Source organism: Myotis yumanensis, unplaced genomic scaffold, assembly GCF_028538775.1.
Source record: "Myotis yumanensis isolate MYYU_CA2020_CCGP unplaced genomic scaffold, mMyoYum1.0.hap1 SCAF_19, whole genome shotgun sequence".
Lineage (NCBI taxonomy): Eukaryota > Metazoa > Chordata > Mammalia > Chiroptera > Vespertilionidae > Myotis > Myotis yumanensis.
The window spans coordinates 22,523,843-22,541,967 of record NW_027223770.1 but is presented as its reverse complement, the minus strand read 5'-3'; the positions used below and the strand labels follow the sequence as shown (position 1 = coordinate 22,541,967).

The 18,125-nt window shown below is 53.2% G+C and overlaps 1 protein-coding gene across 3 annotated transcripts in view; it reads right to left on the bottom strand.

Annotated features, from left to right (window-relative positions):
- MYO18B (myosin XVIIIB) overlaps positions 1 to 18,125 on the bottom strand; it is a 175,917-nt gene that overhangs the window by 151,906 nt on the left and 5,886 nt on the right. For all 3 annotated transcript variants that reach the window (XM_070399451.1, XM_070399452.1, XM_070399453.1), the window contains exons 2-8: positions 15,046 to 15,201; positions 12,996 to 13,156; positions 6,959 to 8,296; positions 6,394 to 6,460; positions 5,460 to 5,572; positions 4,002 to 4,178; positions 960 to 1,158 (exon numbers count right to left, since the gene is read on the bottom strand). In XM_070399451.1, the coding sequence (XP_070255552.1) occupies positions 960 to 1,158; positions 4,002 to 4,178; positions 5,460 to 5,572; positions 6,394 to 6,460; positions 6,959 to 8,296; positions 12,996 to 13,156; positions 15,046 to 15,082 (2,092 nt within the window). In that variant the 5' untranslated portion in view covers positions 15,083 to 15,201. The remainder of the gene's footprint in view (positions 1 to 959; positions 1,159 to 4,001; positions 4,179 to 5,459; positions 5,573 to 6,393; positions 6,461 to 6,958; positions 8,297 to 12,995; positions 13,157 to 15,045; positions 15,202 to 18,125) is intronic.

The following is an 18,125-nucleotide window of genomic DNA, read 5'->3' as shown; positions in this document are numbered from 1 at the left end:
AACAGATCACAGCATATCTATGGCATTGAAATTTCATAGTGGGGAGATGATTAGGGGATTAAATGTTTAAAAAGACTTCTTAAGGGAACAAAAATGAAAAACAAAACCCCACTGAGAACACTGGCCCAGGGATTACAGCTCCTGAGCCAGGCTGCCTGGTTTGAATCCAGCTCTGGAACAGATTAGTTGTGTGGCCTTAAGCAAGCTAGTTAATTTCTCTGAATCTTAACGTCCTCATCTATAAAACTTAAATAAATAATATCCACCTTATAGAGCTGTTCTAAATAACAAATAAGCTTACATCTTTGAAAACTTATATGAGGCCTGGCATATAAGTCCTCAGCCAGTGTTGACTGTGACCATTACTAATATTGTAATTATTATTATTACTAATTGGCCTTGCTCAGACACCATCTCCCCCTGGAAGCTCCTGCCCCCTCCTCGTGTTCCTCTAACCAGCTCTGCCTGCACTCTGCACAGAGCATTCAAGTTCAGCACATAGAAGCAGCACAGGTGCCCTCTGGTGCTAGCGCCTCCAAGACACAGCCCCGCCCTCTGCCTTCACTGGTGGGTCCTCTGTGCGGCTGAGCAGGTGCACGCACAAGGCCCCCACATCAAAGGGCTGCACCTGCAGCACCCCATCATGGGTCTGTATACGCATCAGGATGACTTTCTAGAGCCTGGCAGTCGAGTGCTCAGTTCTAACAGTGGCGGTGCGGGATGACTGTTCCACACGTGGCTGCGAGCGTCTGGAGGAAGGGGTACCTTTTCTAATTCACACAGAGGGGTGCCATGGACTGAGGCGGCCCTGCCATGTACCAAGCACAGGGTCTGCACCTACGCTGAGTGAACTCGAGGTGAGTGGATATAAGGAGGAGCAGCCCGACACCCCCTCCAGGCCTCCCTCCCTCCCCACAATCCTGCTCCATGGCCCCCATGGCCCCCGGAGCCCACTGTACCTGAGACGCTGCCATCCACACTCCCTGCCATCCCCACCAGGTGCTCCAGGACCTGCTCGCAGCAGGTGGTCTTGCCAGCGCCGCTCCGGCCCAGGGCCACGATGCTCTGGTCCCTCCGCTGGCTCAGCAGTGCCCAGTATGCCCGCTGGGCCAGGGAGACAATGTGGGCGGGCAGGCCATCCCGGCGGCCCTTGGGCACCTGCAGGAAGATGCCGGCATTAGCCTTCCCACCCCAGCTGGGAGCACTCCAAAACAGTGCTCACCCCACCTCAAGTCCAGACTCAGGGAACTGGCAGCATGAGGCTCGGTGGTGGCCTTGACAAAAGTCGGCTTTGTGTAGCCTTCAGGGAAAAGGGAAGAGGCATCGGAGACGGAGGTCAGGGAAGGGCACCAAAGGGAACAGTGGATGGGCCCGGCCGCAGGAGGACATTGGGAGCCGGGGATGCTAAGTGGGCAACCAGTGGCCCCAGCAAGGCCTCATCTCCATCCCCCATGCCTTGGGGACCAGGGGACCAATCGCAGTGTGGTGGCCCTCCCCCTGGCATGGCCCTCCAGCCAGGTGCCTCCAGTCCCCCGTTGGCCTTTGTGCCCCCAAACCCCGAAGAGTAGTAATGAATCCCTATCCTGGGCTCAGCAGGACCCCACAGCTGGCAAAGGTGGGACACGCGTTGCCTACGCTGCCTGGGCACAGCCTTAGGTCATGAGGCAACCGAAGGTCTGAGTCCTGAAGCCCCCTCCTCAGGAAACACTGAAGTTCAAGGGACAGGCTTCCTCATCCATCAGCTCCTTCCTGCCCACTGACCAGACCACAGAAGGGAGAACTCTGCAGGTCTAGACTGTGTACACACACAGCTGCGTGCATGCACATATGTCCTTGCATTGTGCTTGTGCACTCTTGCGTGCTTGCACACAGGTGTGCTCACAGGCACATGCACTCAACAGGTGCCGAGGCCCTGCACACAGAGGCAGGCCCATCTACCCCTGACATGGTCACACCCAGCTCTCAGCCTCTGGGGGGGCCCACACTGCCCCATACCTCACCCAGGCCATCTTCAAGGTGGCCCAGTCCCAGCCTCACCACAGGTCTGTGCTCCCACCTGGTGGCCATTTGAGGAACCAGACGTGACTTAGACAAAGAACAGGAGGAGGCGGTGGGTTTGGGTGTGGGCAGCTGAGGACTGGAGGGAAGGGCGGGGCACTGAGTTAAGGGTTTGGGGGATCAAGAGACTCGGGAGCATAGGAAGATCTCAAGACGTAAATTCCTCCTACAGGACTGCCCAACGCCTATACTTTCAGGCCCTTTCGTCCAGGTTCTATACGGAGGCTTCAATCCGAGAAAACCTGCGAGAGTCCGCTTGCCTTGGGGCAGTGATGGCGAACCTATGACACACGTGTTAGAGGTGACACGCAAACTCTTTTTTTTGGTTGATTTTTCTTTGTTAAATGGCATTTAAATATATAAAATAAATATCAAAAATATAAGTCTTTGTTTTACTATGGTTGCAAATATCAAAAAATTTCTATATGTGACACGGCACCAGAGTTAAGTTAGGGTTTTTCAAAATGCTGACACACCGAGCTCAAAATGTCTGCCATCACTGCCTTAGGGTCTGGATAAAAGTCCCTCCCAGGGGCTCCTAAGGAGCCAGAGGAGCCACTCGGCTTCTCAGGAGGCTCAGCAGCCTTGGGCTGCGGTAACAGAAGCATGGCCCTCACAGCAAGGGAGGGAGAGTGCACAGCCGCGCTGTCATTCCTCCCAGACCCCTGGCCATGGATGGCCAGGCTGGAGAGGGGCCAGAAAAGTGACTGAAGGGGTGAGGTGGGGGGTCCTGGAGAAGTCAAGTCTAGGGGATGAGGAGTGCAGGGCCACCGTCCCCTCTTCAACGGACTTAGCATTGTTGGGGGGGGGGGGGGGAGTAGGAATGTCCCATGGGACTCCAGAGGGCTTTTTATCCCAATTGACAGATGAGAAAACCGAGGCCAGAGGCACTGTGATCTTTCCAAGGCACCTGCTGTGTGCTGGCAGGAGTCCAGAGGCCGCGCCTTCCCAGAGCAACACATCTTCAGGACAAAAGCGCCGGATAAGACATCTGACCTCTAACAGGGCTCCCTCCCTGTACCTTCGCCCCCTTCCATCCATCCTCCACCCGGCAGCCAAGGGCATCCTCTTACAACGTAAGTCAAACTGTCACTGCTCTGCTGAACATCCCTCAGGCTCAGAGTAAAGCAACATCAGTATGATCCGGTATAACTAAGGCCTGTCCCTGTCCCCTGACCTCCTCACGCTCCTTTTCCACACTCACCTGCTCCGCCCACCTTATCTTTATTATTCTCGGCCTATCTTCCCCGCCTGACTGGGCGCTCCACGGGGCAGACTTATGACCAGCTCCTTCCCTGCTCCCTCCTCTGTGCCTGGCACACAGGGGACGGAATCCTATCTAAATCAATAGTCCCTGGATGAGTGGATGAAAGGGATCCGGCTCCAATTACCCGGTGGTGGCTAGGCCCTTCCACAAGGTGGCGCTAAGAGCTTGCCTTTGCTTTGACTGTCCTGACAAAAAGCAGCCATTTCTGCACTTTCCAGGGAAAAGAAATAAAAGCAGAACCGAGGCTTCTGTTTTCTGATTTATGTGGGTGTTCGGGACTCCCCAGACCGCCACGGGGTTCAGAGCACAGAGGAGCCGGCGCCCTGGGTCTTATCCTAGCTCCTCTGCTTGCTGAATGTGAGAGTCTGGCGACTGGCCCAGCCAGTTCCATCTGTAAAATGGGGTAGTCATGGTGTCTGTCCTTTCAGGGGGTGTGGAAATTAACTGAGATAACATGTAAAGGTGCTTGAAGCAGTGCCTGGTACAGAGTTGACACTCATTCAATATTTTCTCTCATTATTATTATTATTATATTTAATCCTCCTATTGCTGTTTCTCATCCGCAGCCTGGTTTGCAGGGGGCTTTGGCTGCTCTATTCTCCCCTGAGATGCAGAGGGACCCCCACTCCATCCCTCCTGTGCCTGTCCCCTGCCCCCTTGCCCTGGTCCCCCTCACCTTGCCTGCAGAGGGTGCCGACGGCCCGCGGGGCTGGAGGACGATCAGGTCCGGCCCAGTGGAGGTGTGTGGCAGCTGAGCCCGGTAGCGGTGCAGGAGCGTGTTCAGGACACTCGATTCATTGACACTGACCAGGGAGGCCAGGTCCTCGGCCTGGTCCAGCTCAGGGGGGTTGGCCTGTGAACCATCACAGAGTGCCCTGTGGCTTCCGGGGTCCCCACGCCACCACCACACCCCTTCACACACAGCCCTGCTGGCCCTGTCCCAGGAGAGCCGTGGGCCAAAGACAGGACAGAACTCAAGGACTCTGGAGAGAGTCACAAACCCTACAAGTGAAACAGGGCTCCCTTCTCCTTTGCCCTTGGGGAGGCCCGAGAGCCACCCCTGTTCACACCCGTCCCTCCTTCCTGTACTGTGAGGGGAGATGCTCAGAACAGAGACACGGCAAGACTCCGAGTGCCTTCTGCATCTCAAACTCCGTAAAAAGTGGTGGTGTCCCGAGTCAGGCAATGTCCCCTGAGCTCTCCGGTCCCGAGTCTCGCGGGGAGCGCTGCACGTGCTGTGACACTCAGGACGCAGGCCAATGGCCACACTGCCCATTTCTCTGACAGCCCCTCGTGCACTGGCCCTTGGAATCATTCCCCGGCCCTTCGAGAAGCCAAGGATGACTGCAGCTCCTCCTGGGGCATCCATCCTAAAGGGCTTCCTACCATTCTTTCCAGCTCCGAGGAGTTTTCTGGGCCTAAGGCTCTGGGGTTAGGGCCAACCCTGAGCTCGCCGACAGGTCAGCCTTTCTTCTGAGAACACTGGCCCTCTGCAAACTCCCAACACTATTGGGATTGGAGGGTCGGGGTGGGCAGAGGAGTGCAGAGAGGAATGAAGATGACCAAGGCCCACCTGGGGCTCCCGGAGGAAACTCTTCCTTCGTTAGTTGGCTTTGAAGGGTGGAAAAGGCTCAGGACCTATTTTTCTATCATTATTTGCTGATTTCCCCTCAAATAGATTGATGGCACACTGAAAAAATTGTGCAAAACTAAAAAAGCAAAAACCAAAAGAACGACTAATACCCAAAATATATGCCATTATACCCTACGCTATGGTCCATGGCAGGCAGCACATTGGGATCTGAGTCCCCTGGCAGCCAAGGTGAGAAAGGAAACATGTTTTGTAGCATGATTTGCGATGCCCATAAAAAGAAAAGCAATTACGTTCTTGGGTCAAGCAGAACTCTCAGTCCTAAGACCTAACGAACATCTCTCTTAACGTGTCTTCATAAAAGGGGACTCCGTGGGACAGAGTAATGACCCCCTAACAATGTATCTCCAGCAGAGCAACAAGTCCGATGGCTTTATCCTCCAGGGCATCAAGCCAAAGTAGTGTCTGCAGTCGGTACACGGAAATCTCCAGCCAGATGAGGCGGGACAGTGCGGAGCAGGCAGGGAGGGGGCGGGGACTCACCCGATGAACACGCTCCTCGTCCACCTCGGTGACGGTTTTGTCCGCGTCAATGCAAAGTCGCACCCTTCCTGCCGGCAGATCGGCTGTTCCCTCATCTGGCTTAAGCACCGTTGCTGGTGGACAGCCAAGGGGAGAGAAGAGAGGGGAGGGGAGGGGAGGAGAGACGGGCTCTGAGCTGCTGAGCGAGGCCAGGGAGCTGCAGAGGGGGCCTGGCCCAGGTCAGAGAGGGACAGCCTCCTCTCCCCTTGGGTCCAATTCACACGGAGGGTCCTGGATTGTGAGCCTAAGCCCTTTAAGGACAGAGGCTGGGTCCAACTCACCTTGGGCTGCTATCAGCTGGCACCTTGCCAGGCAGAGAGTAGGAACCCAGATGGCTGGGTGCACAACCCATCTCATACCTAGACCCAGGATGGCAGATAATGGCATACAGGCTGCCATTCTCCTTCCAGTACCCAAGACAGACATTACTAATCAATCACTCATCCCAGCCGCATCTGACCAAGATGCAGAATCGCTTCTCTGTAGAGTATGGTCACAACTAATGGACAAAAGTGGGCTTGTGAGATGAAAGCTATTTGCCCACCTGCACTCGACTCGATTCCTTGAGGAACACTGCAGGAACCAAACCAGGCTTGTGGGTGACATTAATGGATTAAATAACTAATTACCAAGGCTCCGATGTCTTTGAAAACAGAACCCAATAGACCAGCTGCCAGAAGTGAAATGACACTTAACTATTCCCACCCCAAAGAGCCGCATATCCCCTTCCTGGTCTCAGGGGCTCCTTACTGCTCACCTTGCTCCCCAGACCAGGCTCAGGACCTGCAAACATGGCTACCAGCAGCAGGGGGCGCAAGAGGAACAGACTTAGACGACTGCCACCACCCCTCACCCCCTAATTACCAAGAGTGAATGTGCTAAAACCCCTAATTACCAAGAGTAAATCCATCCTTCTGAACCAGCCAGACTTTCTCTGCCTCGTACCATCTGTCCTCTGGAGCCTGAGAGCAAAGGTCACAAAAATTAAACCAGGATGACACTGCCTCTCCCCACCCCAATGTGAGGGGCGAACCCCTTCCATGAGAGTTCATGGGAGCACCACAATCAGAATCTAAGAGGTGGGAGGGTGCTGGTTTCCATGCAGATGCCTGGGCTACACCCCTGGCCTTTGGAATGAAAGCTCCAGGGGGGCCTGGGGCTCTGCATTTCCAGCAACCAGCTATTTATACAGCCTGTTTGAGAACTGTGTGGCATTGTAAGCTCAGCCATGCGGGGGCACCTCCCTCACGCTGTGGGACAGGTGCAGTGGGCGCCTCAAGACCCTTCCTTGTCAAGGAGGAAGTGCTTGTCCCTTCCTCTGAGCTGGCCACGTGACCACCCCTTTCCAAGGGATGTCCATCTCCTGCCCCACCCTCTTCACCTCCAGGGGCAAGTCTGTCCCATCCCCCTTCTCTGGAAGGTCTGGCTACTGCTCCCCATTCCCGGCTGCAGCCCCTCACCTGGTCCAAGTCTCCACTCTGGCTTCCTTCACTCCCCTCCTGCAGGGCTGGTCCCTCTTGGTTCTCCTGCCTCTGAGGCCTCTCTGTGCGGCTCTCCAGAGCAGGTGGTCTGGGTGCTTGCAGCTCCGTCTCCAGGGCCCCAGCCCTGGCATTCACACTTGTGCAGGGCCCCTCTGCTTCCTGCCCTCTGCTGTCTGGCCGGCTCTCCTTCCCGGCTGCACTCACCTCCTTGGGGGCTTCACAGCCCTGTGTCTCAGTCCCAGCCTTCCCAGACTCACTGTGAGGCCCACGTGTTTCCTCAATCGCTCTGGGAGCCTCCCCCACCTTCCCCTGCACTTTGGGGCTCTCCTTCCCGGCTGCACCCACCTCCTGGGGGGCTTCACAGCCCTTCTGTGTCCTGGCCGCAGCCTCCCCTGCCTCCCCAGACTCACTGTGAGGCCCACGTGCTTCCTCCTGCACTCCAGGAGCCTCCCCCACCTTCCCCTGCACTTTGTCCACTTTCTCCGCCTTGACCTGCGATTCGCCTGTCTTCTCCGCCTTCCTCAGGAGGGCACCTTCTTTGTCCTTCTTCTGGGGACCATCCCACCTGCTCCTTCTGCCCAGGGAACCTCCCCACTTTTTCACCTGGGTTTGAGCCCCGGCCAACTTCCCTTCGTCCCCTGCATCCTTGGAGAGATTCCCCTTTGCCATCTTGTTTGTGGAGTCTGCTCCCCCCTTCTCCACTGTCCCTGGTCGCCCCCTGTCACCTGGCCCCTCTTTGCCCTGGGGTTCGTCCCCTTTCAGCCCTTTGGTCTGGGGGGCCTCACCCCCTTTCCCCGCTGTGCCTTGATCTTTCTCGCCTTTTGTCATTGGCACAGTTCCTGGGTCCCTAGGACCCCCAGTCTGGGTCTTCTCAGCCTTCGGGGCTGCGTCCTCAGTGCTGGCCTGGGGACCAAAAGGAGCTGGTGGGGCCTTCCCCTCCTTTCCCCCTCCAGGGTCTGTGGCCGGGGAGGGGGTCTTGCAGGCGGGGGCGTCACGGGGCTGGGTCCTCTGCTCTGGTTTGGCTGAGTCCGGGTCCAGCTTGGCCACCATCAGCAGCACATCGCCCCTCCTCACGCCCCTCTTCAAGGGCAGAGGTTTTTTGGCTGGAGCCGCACTGGGGCCCGATTCCTGGGCCTTCTCGCCGTTGATGGTGGTCCTCTGCGTGGGCTCCGTGGGGCCGGCCCCCTGGCTCTGCTGGCCCGGAATGTCTGTGTTCTGGGGAGAGCTTGCCTGGTTGTCCTGGGAAATCTTTTGGCTTCCAGACGTGGTGCCACTGTCGGACTTGCTGTTGGGTTGGCTAGTGGAAATTTCTTGAGTCTAGGAGAGAGACCACAACCATCCTTAGCTGCTTGCTTACCTGACAGCTTTGTCCTTCGCTCATTCACTCACTCATTCATTCATTGATTTGTCCACCCAGCCACTCATTCATCCAAAGACTCTCAAGCACCTATGACATCTGATGGGCACTGTGCTGGGCAATGAGCCAAGCCCCAGCACCGTGGACGTTGGCCCAGCGCCTGGAGGCCAAGTGACAGAGTGAAAGGAGAGTGGACTTTGGAATTCAACAGACTCAACTCCAAATTCAAATCCTAACTCACTAGCTGTGTGGCCTTCAGTAAATTACTTGCCCTCTCTGAGCCTGTTTCCTAATGAGGACCATAATGGCCTACCTAGCGGATGGGCATGAGGATCCATGATAATATACAGAAACTGGGCCCAGCACATAGTGAGTCCTCAGTAACAGTAGCTGCCACTGCGGCCACTGTTACTGCTGTTGGCACTGTTTGTTTTTTTTGTTTGCTTTGTTTTGGCCTCGTTTCTTGCTGGGACAGAGAAAGGACTGGGGCCTGTCATCAGACGACCTGTTCTAGTCTTGGCTCACACACTCTCCAGCTGGGTGACCATGAACACCATCGTCCAAAATCTCTGAGCTTCCGTCTTCCCTCAGGGCAGGTAGAAACCACTGCCCATTTGGATGTTTTGCAGGATGAGATGCAGAAAAGCACTTTGGAAACCGCAGGGAACTGAACAAACTGAGCTGCTGCTACTTCTGCTGCCCTGGTCCCGCACCCCAACCCCCATACCCGGTCAGGGCCCTGGTTTCTGGCTCTGAGGTCGTCCGCTCTCGCCTGATGTGGACATTTGGGCTACGTCACATACATGGGGTGTCACTGCCTGCTCCTCTGCTGGGCCCTTTTACTGCCTAGTGATGTCAGCCCTCCCGAGCCCTCCATCCTCAAACAGACTGGCTGCGACCTAACTTCTCACAGGGCCAGCTTTGCCTCTTCTGGGCAGTTCCAGCCTGGTGCCAGGCATCCCCGGCTGCCCTAGTCTGGGTTTTTCCATCACGGACCGTGCCAATGCCAGCCTGCCACACATCTGAGCCTGGGATCTAGGGTTCTCACCCTTCTCCTGCAACTGAACCAGCCCCAGGATCGTGCCAATTCCGCCCTGCAAAGCTTCACATCTGTGTCTCCTGTTCCGAATCCAGGTCTATTTCCCAAGCCCCTGAAATGGTTTCCCTTCAATGTGCTGCCAGTCATTTCAAACCCGATCGAAAGGTTTTGGCAGCTGCCACAGCCTACTGGAAAATCATTCAACACCACCACCTTCCATTTAAAGTCCTCAACCAGGAGTCCTCGCCCCATTCTGGTTCCTTTGTCTCTGTTTATCCCCATGCTTCAGCCACACCAGACACTTCCCTGCTTCCACGCTTCTGCTCATGTTGAGCTTGCTGCCTGGAATGCCCTTTCCCCTCCTCACTCACCCGTGTGCTTCTCATCTTTCTATACCCAGCTCAAATGCCACTGCCTCTGCAAATCTTCCCCTGGAGACCTCAATCAGAAATTCTCATACATCCATGAAGTCCCAGAGGTGTGCTAGCACTGACCACACTGTGCATCCTATTCCAGCTCCGACTGTATCTCTCTCCTGTTTTAGATGGTGGATGCCTCCAGAACACAGTCTCTACCTTCATCATTGTAAAAATGACAATAATATTGATAATAATATCTGCCCTATATAGATCCCTCGGAATGAGCCCTATACCGCCGTTATGCAATTTCCTACTCAACCCTCATAAGAACACAGTGAAGGAGGTTCTGAACATCTCCACACGCTACAGACAAGGAAGCAAACACAAAGACGCCAGGTGGCCCAAAAGACAAAGAAAATATAAAGCCATGCCGGCCTCTCTGAGTCTAAAGCCAGTGCCTGTAACTTCTGCATATTAATGGCCTTACTTGTCTTTCTAGGGCTCACTGGAATCTTCTGGGATGTTTTTAAAATACTGATGCTTAGGCCCCCCTCCCAGAGAGTCTGATGGATTTGGTCTGGGTTGTGGTCCCCCCAGGTGGTTCCAATGTGCAGCCGGGACTAAGAGCCCCACTCTAGTGCCCAGGCCGAGTGGCTCAGCCTGACCTTCTGAAACCAGTAGGGTACCGCCTTGGAAAGGGACCGGCTGCACTTGGCAAGTATCACCACTGACTACACCAGTTTGAAAAATGAGTCAGTGCCTTATTTTTAACCAAACCATCACAGGGGAGACTAACATGGGAGGGGCCGAGTAAGATCACCAATCCCATCCTCCCACCACCACCCCACCCTAAAGGATGAGAGTTTATGGGGTAGAGGACGAAAGATCAGATTGGTTATTTTTCTTTCATAAACACTAAAGGCCTAGCCCTCTGCAGCTTTCTTAAACTCACACACATCCATTTTACAGAGGAGCAAACTGAGGCCAAGACGGGAAAGGGATTTAGCTTGAACCACACAGAGTGGCGAGACCAGAACTGGAGCCCAGTTCTCCTGGTATCTGATAAGGGTCTCTCTCTACCCCAGTGTTGTCCTGGCCTCTTGCTGTCCCTCACTGGCCCTGGGAAAACCAAGTTACCTCTCTGAGCCTTGTTTTCCATCCCTACAAAACGGTGATGGATTCTAATCGCTCCCTGCAAGGATTATATGAGGGCCAAATGGAAGGCTGTGCTGGGAAGAGGAGGGTGTCCAGAGTTATTCACTGATTGGGACAAGAAAACGGAATTGGCAGGAATAGCCACAACCTGCTGCCTCGCAGAAGCATGTCCTGAGGCTGCCCTGCTCCAGGCTCTGGAGCATCTTGGCGCATGGTCCAGCCACCTGTTGTGGTCTGAGGCCTGTCCATCCTGCATCTTGGCTCTGAGTCTCCATCCAGGCCCAGCGGTGAGAGGGTGTCCCCAGCCTCTGCTCAGCTCTGCTCCTTTACTTGTGCAGTGATGGCAGCAAGGCCGGCAGCCCCATGGAGCCCTTTCCTCCCAGGCCTCTGTGACCCACACCAGCCACCTCACTCCCCAAACTGGCCCTCCCCCAGGCAGCTCACCAGAGCAGAGAACACACAGACTCACACCCTTACTCTGCCTCTATCTAACCTCATGACCTTGAGCAAGTCTCTTGACCTCTCTGAGCCTCAGTCTCCACCTCTGATAAGTGGGTATAATGCCACACGGGGTTTCAAATAAGCCCATGAGCAGCACAGCGACACTGTCTAGTCATAAATGGCACACAGTAACATTTCATCATGACCTAACAACAGCCTACGGGGGTCAACTTTAGCTCCCACTCATGCTTGGGTCGGGCGGGGTGGGGACAGAGCCTGTCCTCCCTGTCATCCTCCCGACAAAGACTTGGCAGGAGTGTCTCAGCAGCTGCTGCTGTTCAGCTGCCGGAGAACTTCTCTGATGCAGCCAAGTCATTGTCATTGGACAGGTGCAGGCACGTGGGGGCCGCCGAGCAAACAGCAGCTGAAGGGGAGTGGGGGGCAGAGCCAGGATGGCCCCTGGGCTCAAGCCAACACTAGGTCCTGAGGCTACTAGTTTCTCAGCCTAAACATTGCAGCATCCACCTCACTTCAAGGGGCCACTGGAGTCCATGAGGAGATGCTCTTTTTGCCTAACACAGAGGGACTATTTCCAGAGCTACTGTACATGAGCTGGGTTTTGAAGGATGCATAGGAGTTCAATAGCCCAAGCTGAAAAAAAGAACATTCCTCTAGGTGCACTGTGCTCTTAGCCTACCTCCTTGGTGTCCAGCCCCATTATCCCATCCAGGTTCCCTGGCCAAGGAGCTGGGGATAAGGAGGGAGACAGCAGTGGCCACCCTCAGGAATACATCTGCAAGTCCCTAAAGCATAAGGGGTACATCTTGGCCAACTACTGCTTCAATCCAGCTGTGCTATTCAGAATAATTAAGGATTTTTAATAGACACCAACCAATCAGAAGGGAAGCCAGCTGGAACAGGGTACTGAAGTCCCTGCCTGTGCCAAACATTAACTCTTTGATTACTGGATTGTGGCCATTCTAAGGAACTAAGGAAAGGGGCCTAGATAAGCACAGCAGCTGGAGGTACTTGGGGGACTTAGGGCCCTGGTTGCAAAGAAGACTGGGAGGGGGCCGAGGAGGACAGACATGATATGGAAGGGTTTCAGAATTTGAACAATCAATACAGCTATAAACCGTGAGTAGCAAATGAATATCTTTCCTGCCTAAATTAAACTGAGCTAACCATACATCCTTCGCTAATATCCAGGTTTCTTTCTGCAAAAGTGAGATAAAATGATGCCCACAATCATCATCAACTAATATCATTCATTCATGAAACAAACGCGTTGAGCACTCCCGATGGGCCAAGTACTACAAGAGCTGCTCAAGATACAAGGTTGAATGAGAGAGCTGTTGCTCTTAAGGAATTCCTAGTCAAATAAGTCATATGGTCAAGTAATTACTATGCCGACCACAACTGAGACAGGCACAGAGGGTGCAGGTGCAGTGGGAATCAGAGGAAGGCAGGCAATGGGAGAGCTCTCCAGAGAGGAACTCTCTAAGCTGGGTTTTGAAGGATGCAAAGGAGTTCCACAGACCAAGCTAAATACAGGAACCAGTGGGGATAGTAAGAGCCAAGGCAAGATGGCAAGTGACTCAGGAGGTGCACGGGACAGGAAGGTGGGTGACAGACACCTGGCCCCCTTCCTGCAGGGCCACTTACCTCTTGCTCTGGAGAGGCGAGCACCGCCTGTTTCTTCCGTCTTGCTTCCTTGGACTCTTTCTCAGTCTCCCGGACCAGCTGCTTAATGAAGCCGCCTGGGATGACAGAGAAGAGGGGAGGGGGCGAGGACGGCGGAGGACTCTTCTCCTCTTCCCGAATCTGTTTTGCAGAAGAAAGGGAAGAGCTCGGTGAGTGAACCAACAGGGGCAAGTTGCCCTTTCAATGCTTTGCAAAGAAGCCTGGGAGGGGGCCGAGGAGGACATACATGACCAAGCCCATGTAGGAGAAGCCACAGCAAAGCAGGTGAGGCTCAGTGGGGAGCTGGGAGGGCCCCCCGTGAAAATGCAATGCATGTGCAGCAGAGATTACTCCAGCCTGGATCCAGTGTCCTCATAATACGGATCTGGATCGTCAAGGCCACTAGCCCCCTTCCTGGGTGTGGGACAGACCCATGTCCAAAAGGAGCTTTTCGCGTTTCCAGAAGGGGCTGGATCACAGGGAACCATCTAGTTTGTACTTAATAGATTAATTAATCAATTAATTAATCACATAACCAGTTATGTCAGGGGTCCTCAAACTACGGCCCTCAGGCCACATGCAAATACAAATATTGTATTTGTTCCCGTTTTGTTTTTTTACTTCAAAATAAGATATGTGCAGTGTGCATAGGAATTTGTTCATAGTTTTTTTTAAACTATAGTCCGACCCTCCAACTGTCTGAGGGACAGTGAACTGGCCCCCTGTTTAAAAAGTTTGAGGACCCCTGAGTTATGTGTTCCTGGCAGAACAGTCAAAGTAGAGAAGGGCCTGCAGCCATGATATATAGAAGGGTCCAACCCCATGACTACAGCCCACTCCGCTGACCCAGTGCTGTGGCTTCTTAATGGCCCTTAAACAAGGACCTGGGCAGCCAGGGCCCCCAGCTCTGGGCCATAAAGCTGGCAGGCTGGACACCAGCATTTTACCGCAGAAACATGGCCCAGGCCAGTGCTGACTGGAGTTGGGGTGCAGCTAAGACGGCTTCCTTGGCCACAGAGACCTTTGGGAGCTGAGGAATGCATGGGACTGGCTATGGCCCCCTGCACTGTGTCTTTAACCTGTAACACTGTGACAGCTCATGAGGAAACAAAAATCTCCAGTGCTTTCTATGGAAGAGCTCTACACTGGTTTAAAATAAACTGCTTATCAAGGCCCTCTGTGTGTGGCTGGCAAGGACTCGCAGCCAGGCTGATAAGACAGGGACTCCAAAGAAGATAAGGTGACAACGCAGGGGCCACAGGGCAAGGCAGGTCACTGCTGACCTCTGCCCAGCTAGAAAGCAGCAGGGCCATGTGAGGCCGGGCTCACGTTTACGCCACGCCTCTCCCTCTCCTGCCTGAAACCCACGTGAGTGACTCCTAAGGCAATTCAGCTGGTGCAAACTCTGCTTCTTTAAGGACTATGCTCAGTGGTGGAGGCAGCAGCCAGGAGGCACCAGGAAAGGAGCTTCTCACCCACCCCACCCTTCGGCCTCCGATTCATCAAGTCCTAAGCATGAGGGTGGGATGAGGGGCGGAGGACGTAATAGGCATCAAAAAAAGAAAAGAGGAATAACTGGGGAAAAGGGCTCCTTTCCAGTTTCCCATGGTGACAAGAGGCAGGGACCACAGACACCCGTCCCCCTGGCATAAGCCTGGCAGCCAACAGCTGGGCCCCTTCCCCACTGCCCACACTCTTCCTCCCACACCAACCCCTGTGCTCATCAAAACTGCCAGGAGGATGGAAATGGGACAGCTGGTCTACCCTCGTTCCCTCACTGCCAACTGAGGAACAGGAAAGACGAGACAGTCATGGGTGGAGTCAAGGGCATGGTCACTCCAGACCAGCTGGGTTGGACAGTCCCAGGCTAGCCAAGCTGCCGGGGAGAAGATGGACGGTGGGGCTGGACATGTGACAAGGAGGCAATAGATATCAGACCCTCTGCCCAAGGTGGGAGGGGGAAGCCTGGGCCACCCATGCTGAGTGTGACGGGTCCTGCGGCTGCAGCCCGAGCTCTGAGCGTTACTTTCCTTCTGCTCCCACAGGGCGAGGCGAGATGAGATGGCCATGCTGAGACAGTGCCAGGCCCAACTGATGAGATGAGATGAGATGAGATGCAACTCTGTCAGCCAGCAGAGAATGAGGCTACAGACACTGAACACAGCACATGAGGTGAATGGACACAAGACTAGACAAGGAGACACAGTGGGGGAGAGAAGAGAGAGACAGGTTAGCTCACAGACACTGTCCCACGCCAACCCCCACCGGTGCCAAGAACCAAGTCCACACAGCCAGGCACAACCCGGTCATGTACACCTGGGAGGAATATGGTCAGATGGAGGCTGCTGGCTATGTGGACAGTGCCCTGAAATCCTTTTTCTCTTGACCCCACCCTGTAACCTTTTATTGAAATATAGCACATAATCAGAAAAGTAAATAATCATAAGTGTGTAGCTCAGCAGCTCTCACATAATGAACATACCTCTATAACCAACACCCTGATCGAATATTATTTTAGATCTTTTAAGTAAAAAAATTTTATTTTAAACTATAAATTAAATTTAAAATAATTTCAATTAAAATATTAAAAATAAAATTTATTTAAATAACATTTAAAATAGGATTAATAATTATTTTAATTTAAATTGTTAAAAAAATAAATTTTAATCAAATAAAATTTAAGACATTATTTTATTTAAGAAGTTCAAGAACAGGCAAATCTAATCTATGGTGATGGAGGTCAGAAGGGCTATTAACTTTGGGCTGGGAGGGGGCACAAGGGAATGATGGGGTGATGGAAATGTCCTACAGCTTGATCTGGGTGATGGCTACAGAAGTATTATCATATGTAAATATTCAATCAGGATGTAATGTAATGTACAATTGGGATTGAATATTTAACTATATGTAAATCATATATCAATTCAAGAAATAAAAAGACCATGACCAGCCCCCTTGATCCTCCCTCATGGCCCCTTCTAGTTACCATTCTCCCAAGGGCAACCACCATCCTGACTTCTAATACCATAAAACAGTGCTTTTTCCTTTTGTGAGGGAGCAGTGGGCTCCTCAGTGTGGCTATGCAAATTAGGAAAAGGGCAGGAAACCAAGGCAATTAACTGACCCAGCAGGTTGGGGAGACAATTTAGCTTATTTAGCATTATATTGAGTCTTATCAAATGTTCATAACTTTGGACCTAAAAAGCCCTCTTCTGAAAACAAGTTGGAGGAAGTAATCCCAAACCAGAAAATTTCATCACTATGTTGATTGTAATGTAAAAACAACTACAAAAAAAAGACACAACCAAGTGTCCAATAACTAGAAAATGTCAAATAAATTAAAGTGCATCTAACTTAAAGGAGTATTATAAGTTTGTTGAAAAGGGTATTTAGGAAACATTTTTACGCAGATATATTGGGGTATAAATTCTATGCCAGCCATACAATTCGCCCATTATAAGTATACAATTGGATGTTGATTTTTTATAAATTTACAGTTTTAAAAATAAATCTACAGATTTTTACAACCAACCCCACCCACCAACTCCCCGAAACCTCTTCATGCCCATTCCCATTGTCAGCCCCAGGCAACCAACCACGCATCTACTTTCTACCGCTATCCTTGCCTTTTCAGAACATTTAATATAAATGGAATCAGAAAGTGCATCTGGCTTCTTCCAGTTTGCATATTTGTGAGGTTCACCCACACGGTTGTACATATCAGTGCCCCGTGCCTTTCTGTCCGCTAAATAGCGTTCCATCGTAAAAATGGACCACATCTCCGGTTATCCATTCACCAGTTGATGGACATCTTGGATTATTTCCAATTTGGGGCCGTTATGAATAATGCTATGAACAGTCACGGAAATCTTAATGTGCCCCTCTGTTGCCATTTCCCTTGGGCAATAGATTCCTGGGAGTGGCATTGCTCGGTCGCACGGTCACCTTATGTTTAACCTGTTGGAAACGCGTTTCCAAAGCGGCTGCACTATTTCCGGTCCCGCCCACAGGGCACGAGGAGGCTAGCAGGAAGCACGAGCAGGAACGCGGGAGGGGGCTCGTGTTGGCCTTTAAAGTGAAGGAAAGTACAGCGCGATATTGCACACACGGAAACTATGCAAATGGGCCAATGAACAACACGGCACATAGAAAATGAAGTCTGGGAGGAAATACACCAGGATCTTGGCATGAGTCCCTTTCTTCTCCCTTGCAGCTCAGAGGGCACAGTCCCTCACAGACCCCCACCCCCACCCAGGCCCCTCCTGCAAGGTGCCACCGCCTCCCCTGCTGTCAGAGCCACCATCGCCCAAGGGGTTTTCGAAGGCTTGCTGGCCTGGGAGTTACCGCTCTCAGTGATTTAGGCCTAAGAAGACGCCTTGGGCAGCGTTCAAGGCGAGCTCTCCTCTCGTGGGGGCACATCCCGGAAGCTGGTGAGCCCACCTGGCGCCCGCGCCTAAAGCCAGTTCTCGTCTCGCGAGAGCTTCTCGCGAGAGTTCCTCAGAGCAAGCATCTCTTTCCAGCTCTGCGTAGGGCGGTGCCACGTTAGTAGCTTACAATCGGAGTGTTTACGCCGCTGAAATTGGCAAATACTACTAATCAGGGTTTTTATTCAAGGAGCTGGCTGTTCAGTATTTACCAGGACGCTGCCACTGGCTGAGACCCCAGCACTCCTACCGGGCCTGGCGTGCAGGGAATCTCAAGATCCAAAGATCCAAGAAGGGACATTTCAGCTCTGAGGAAGTCACGTGCCCATGCGGAGACCCTGCAAACATTTCCAAGTGCAAACAGCCAAGGCTCTGGCTTCAGGAAAAGCCCCCGCAGTGTGGGCTGTCCATCTAGCAAAGGCAGAGGAACCGGATCCACAGAAGGCCAGATCTCCGGGAAGAGGGCTACCGGAGGGCTCTCAGCCCCTCCTCACTCATCCCCTGGGGAGACACCGGGGATGCCCCTGAGTGACACACAGCCAGAAGCCACTCCGCTACATGCCTGGGGAGCGGAGCCCAGGTTATGAATAGGCCTGGTTCGAGGAGGCTGCCCTGGCCACCGCCCGCCCCCCTTCCCATCCAGCCCAGCCAGGCCTGCTCAGTGGCTGCTTCCCAAGAATCGCCCTCA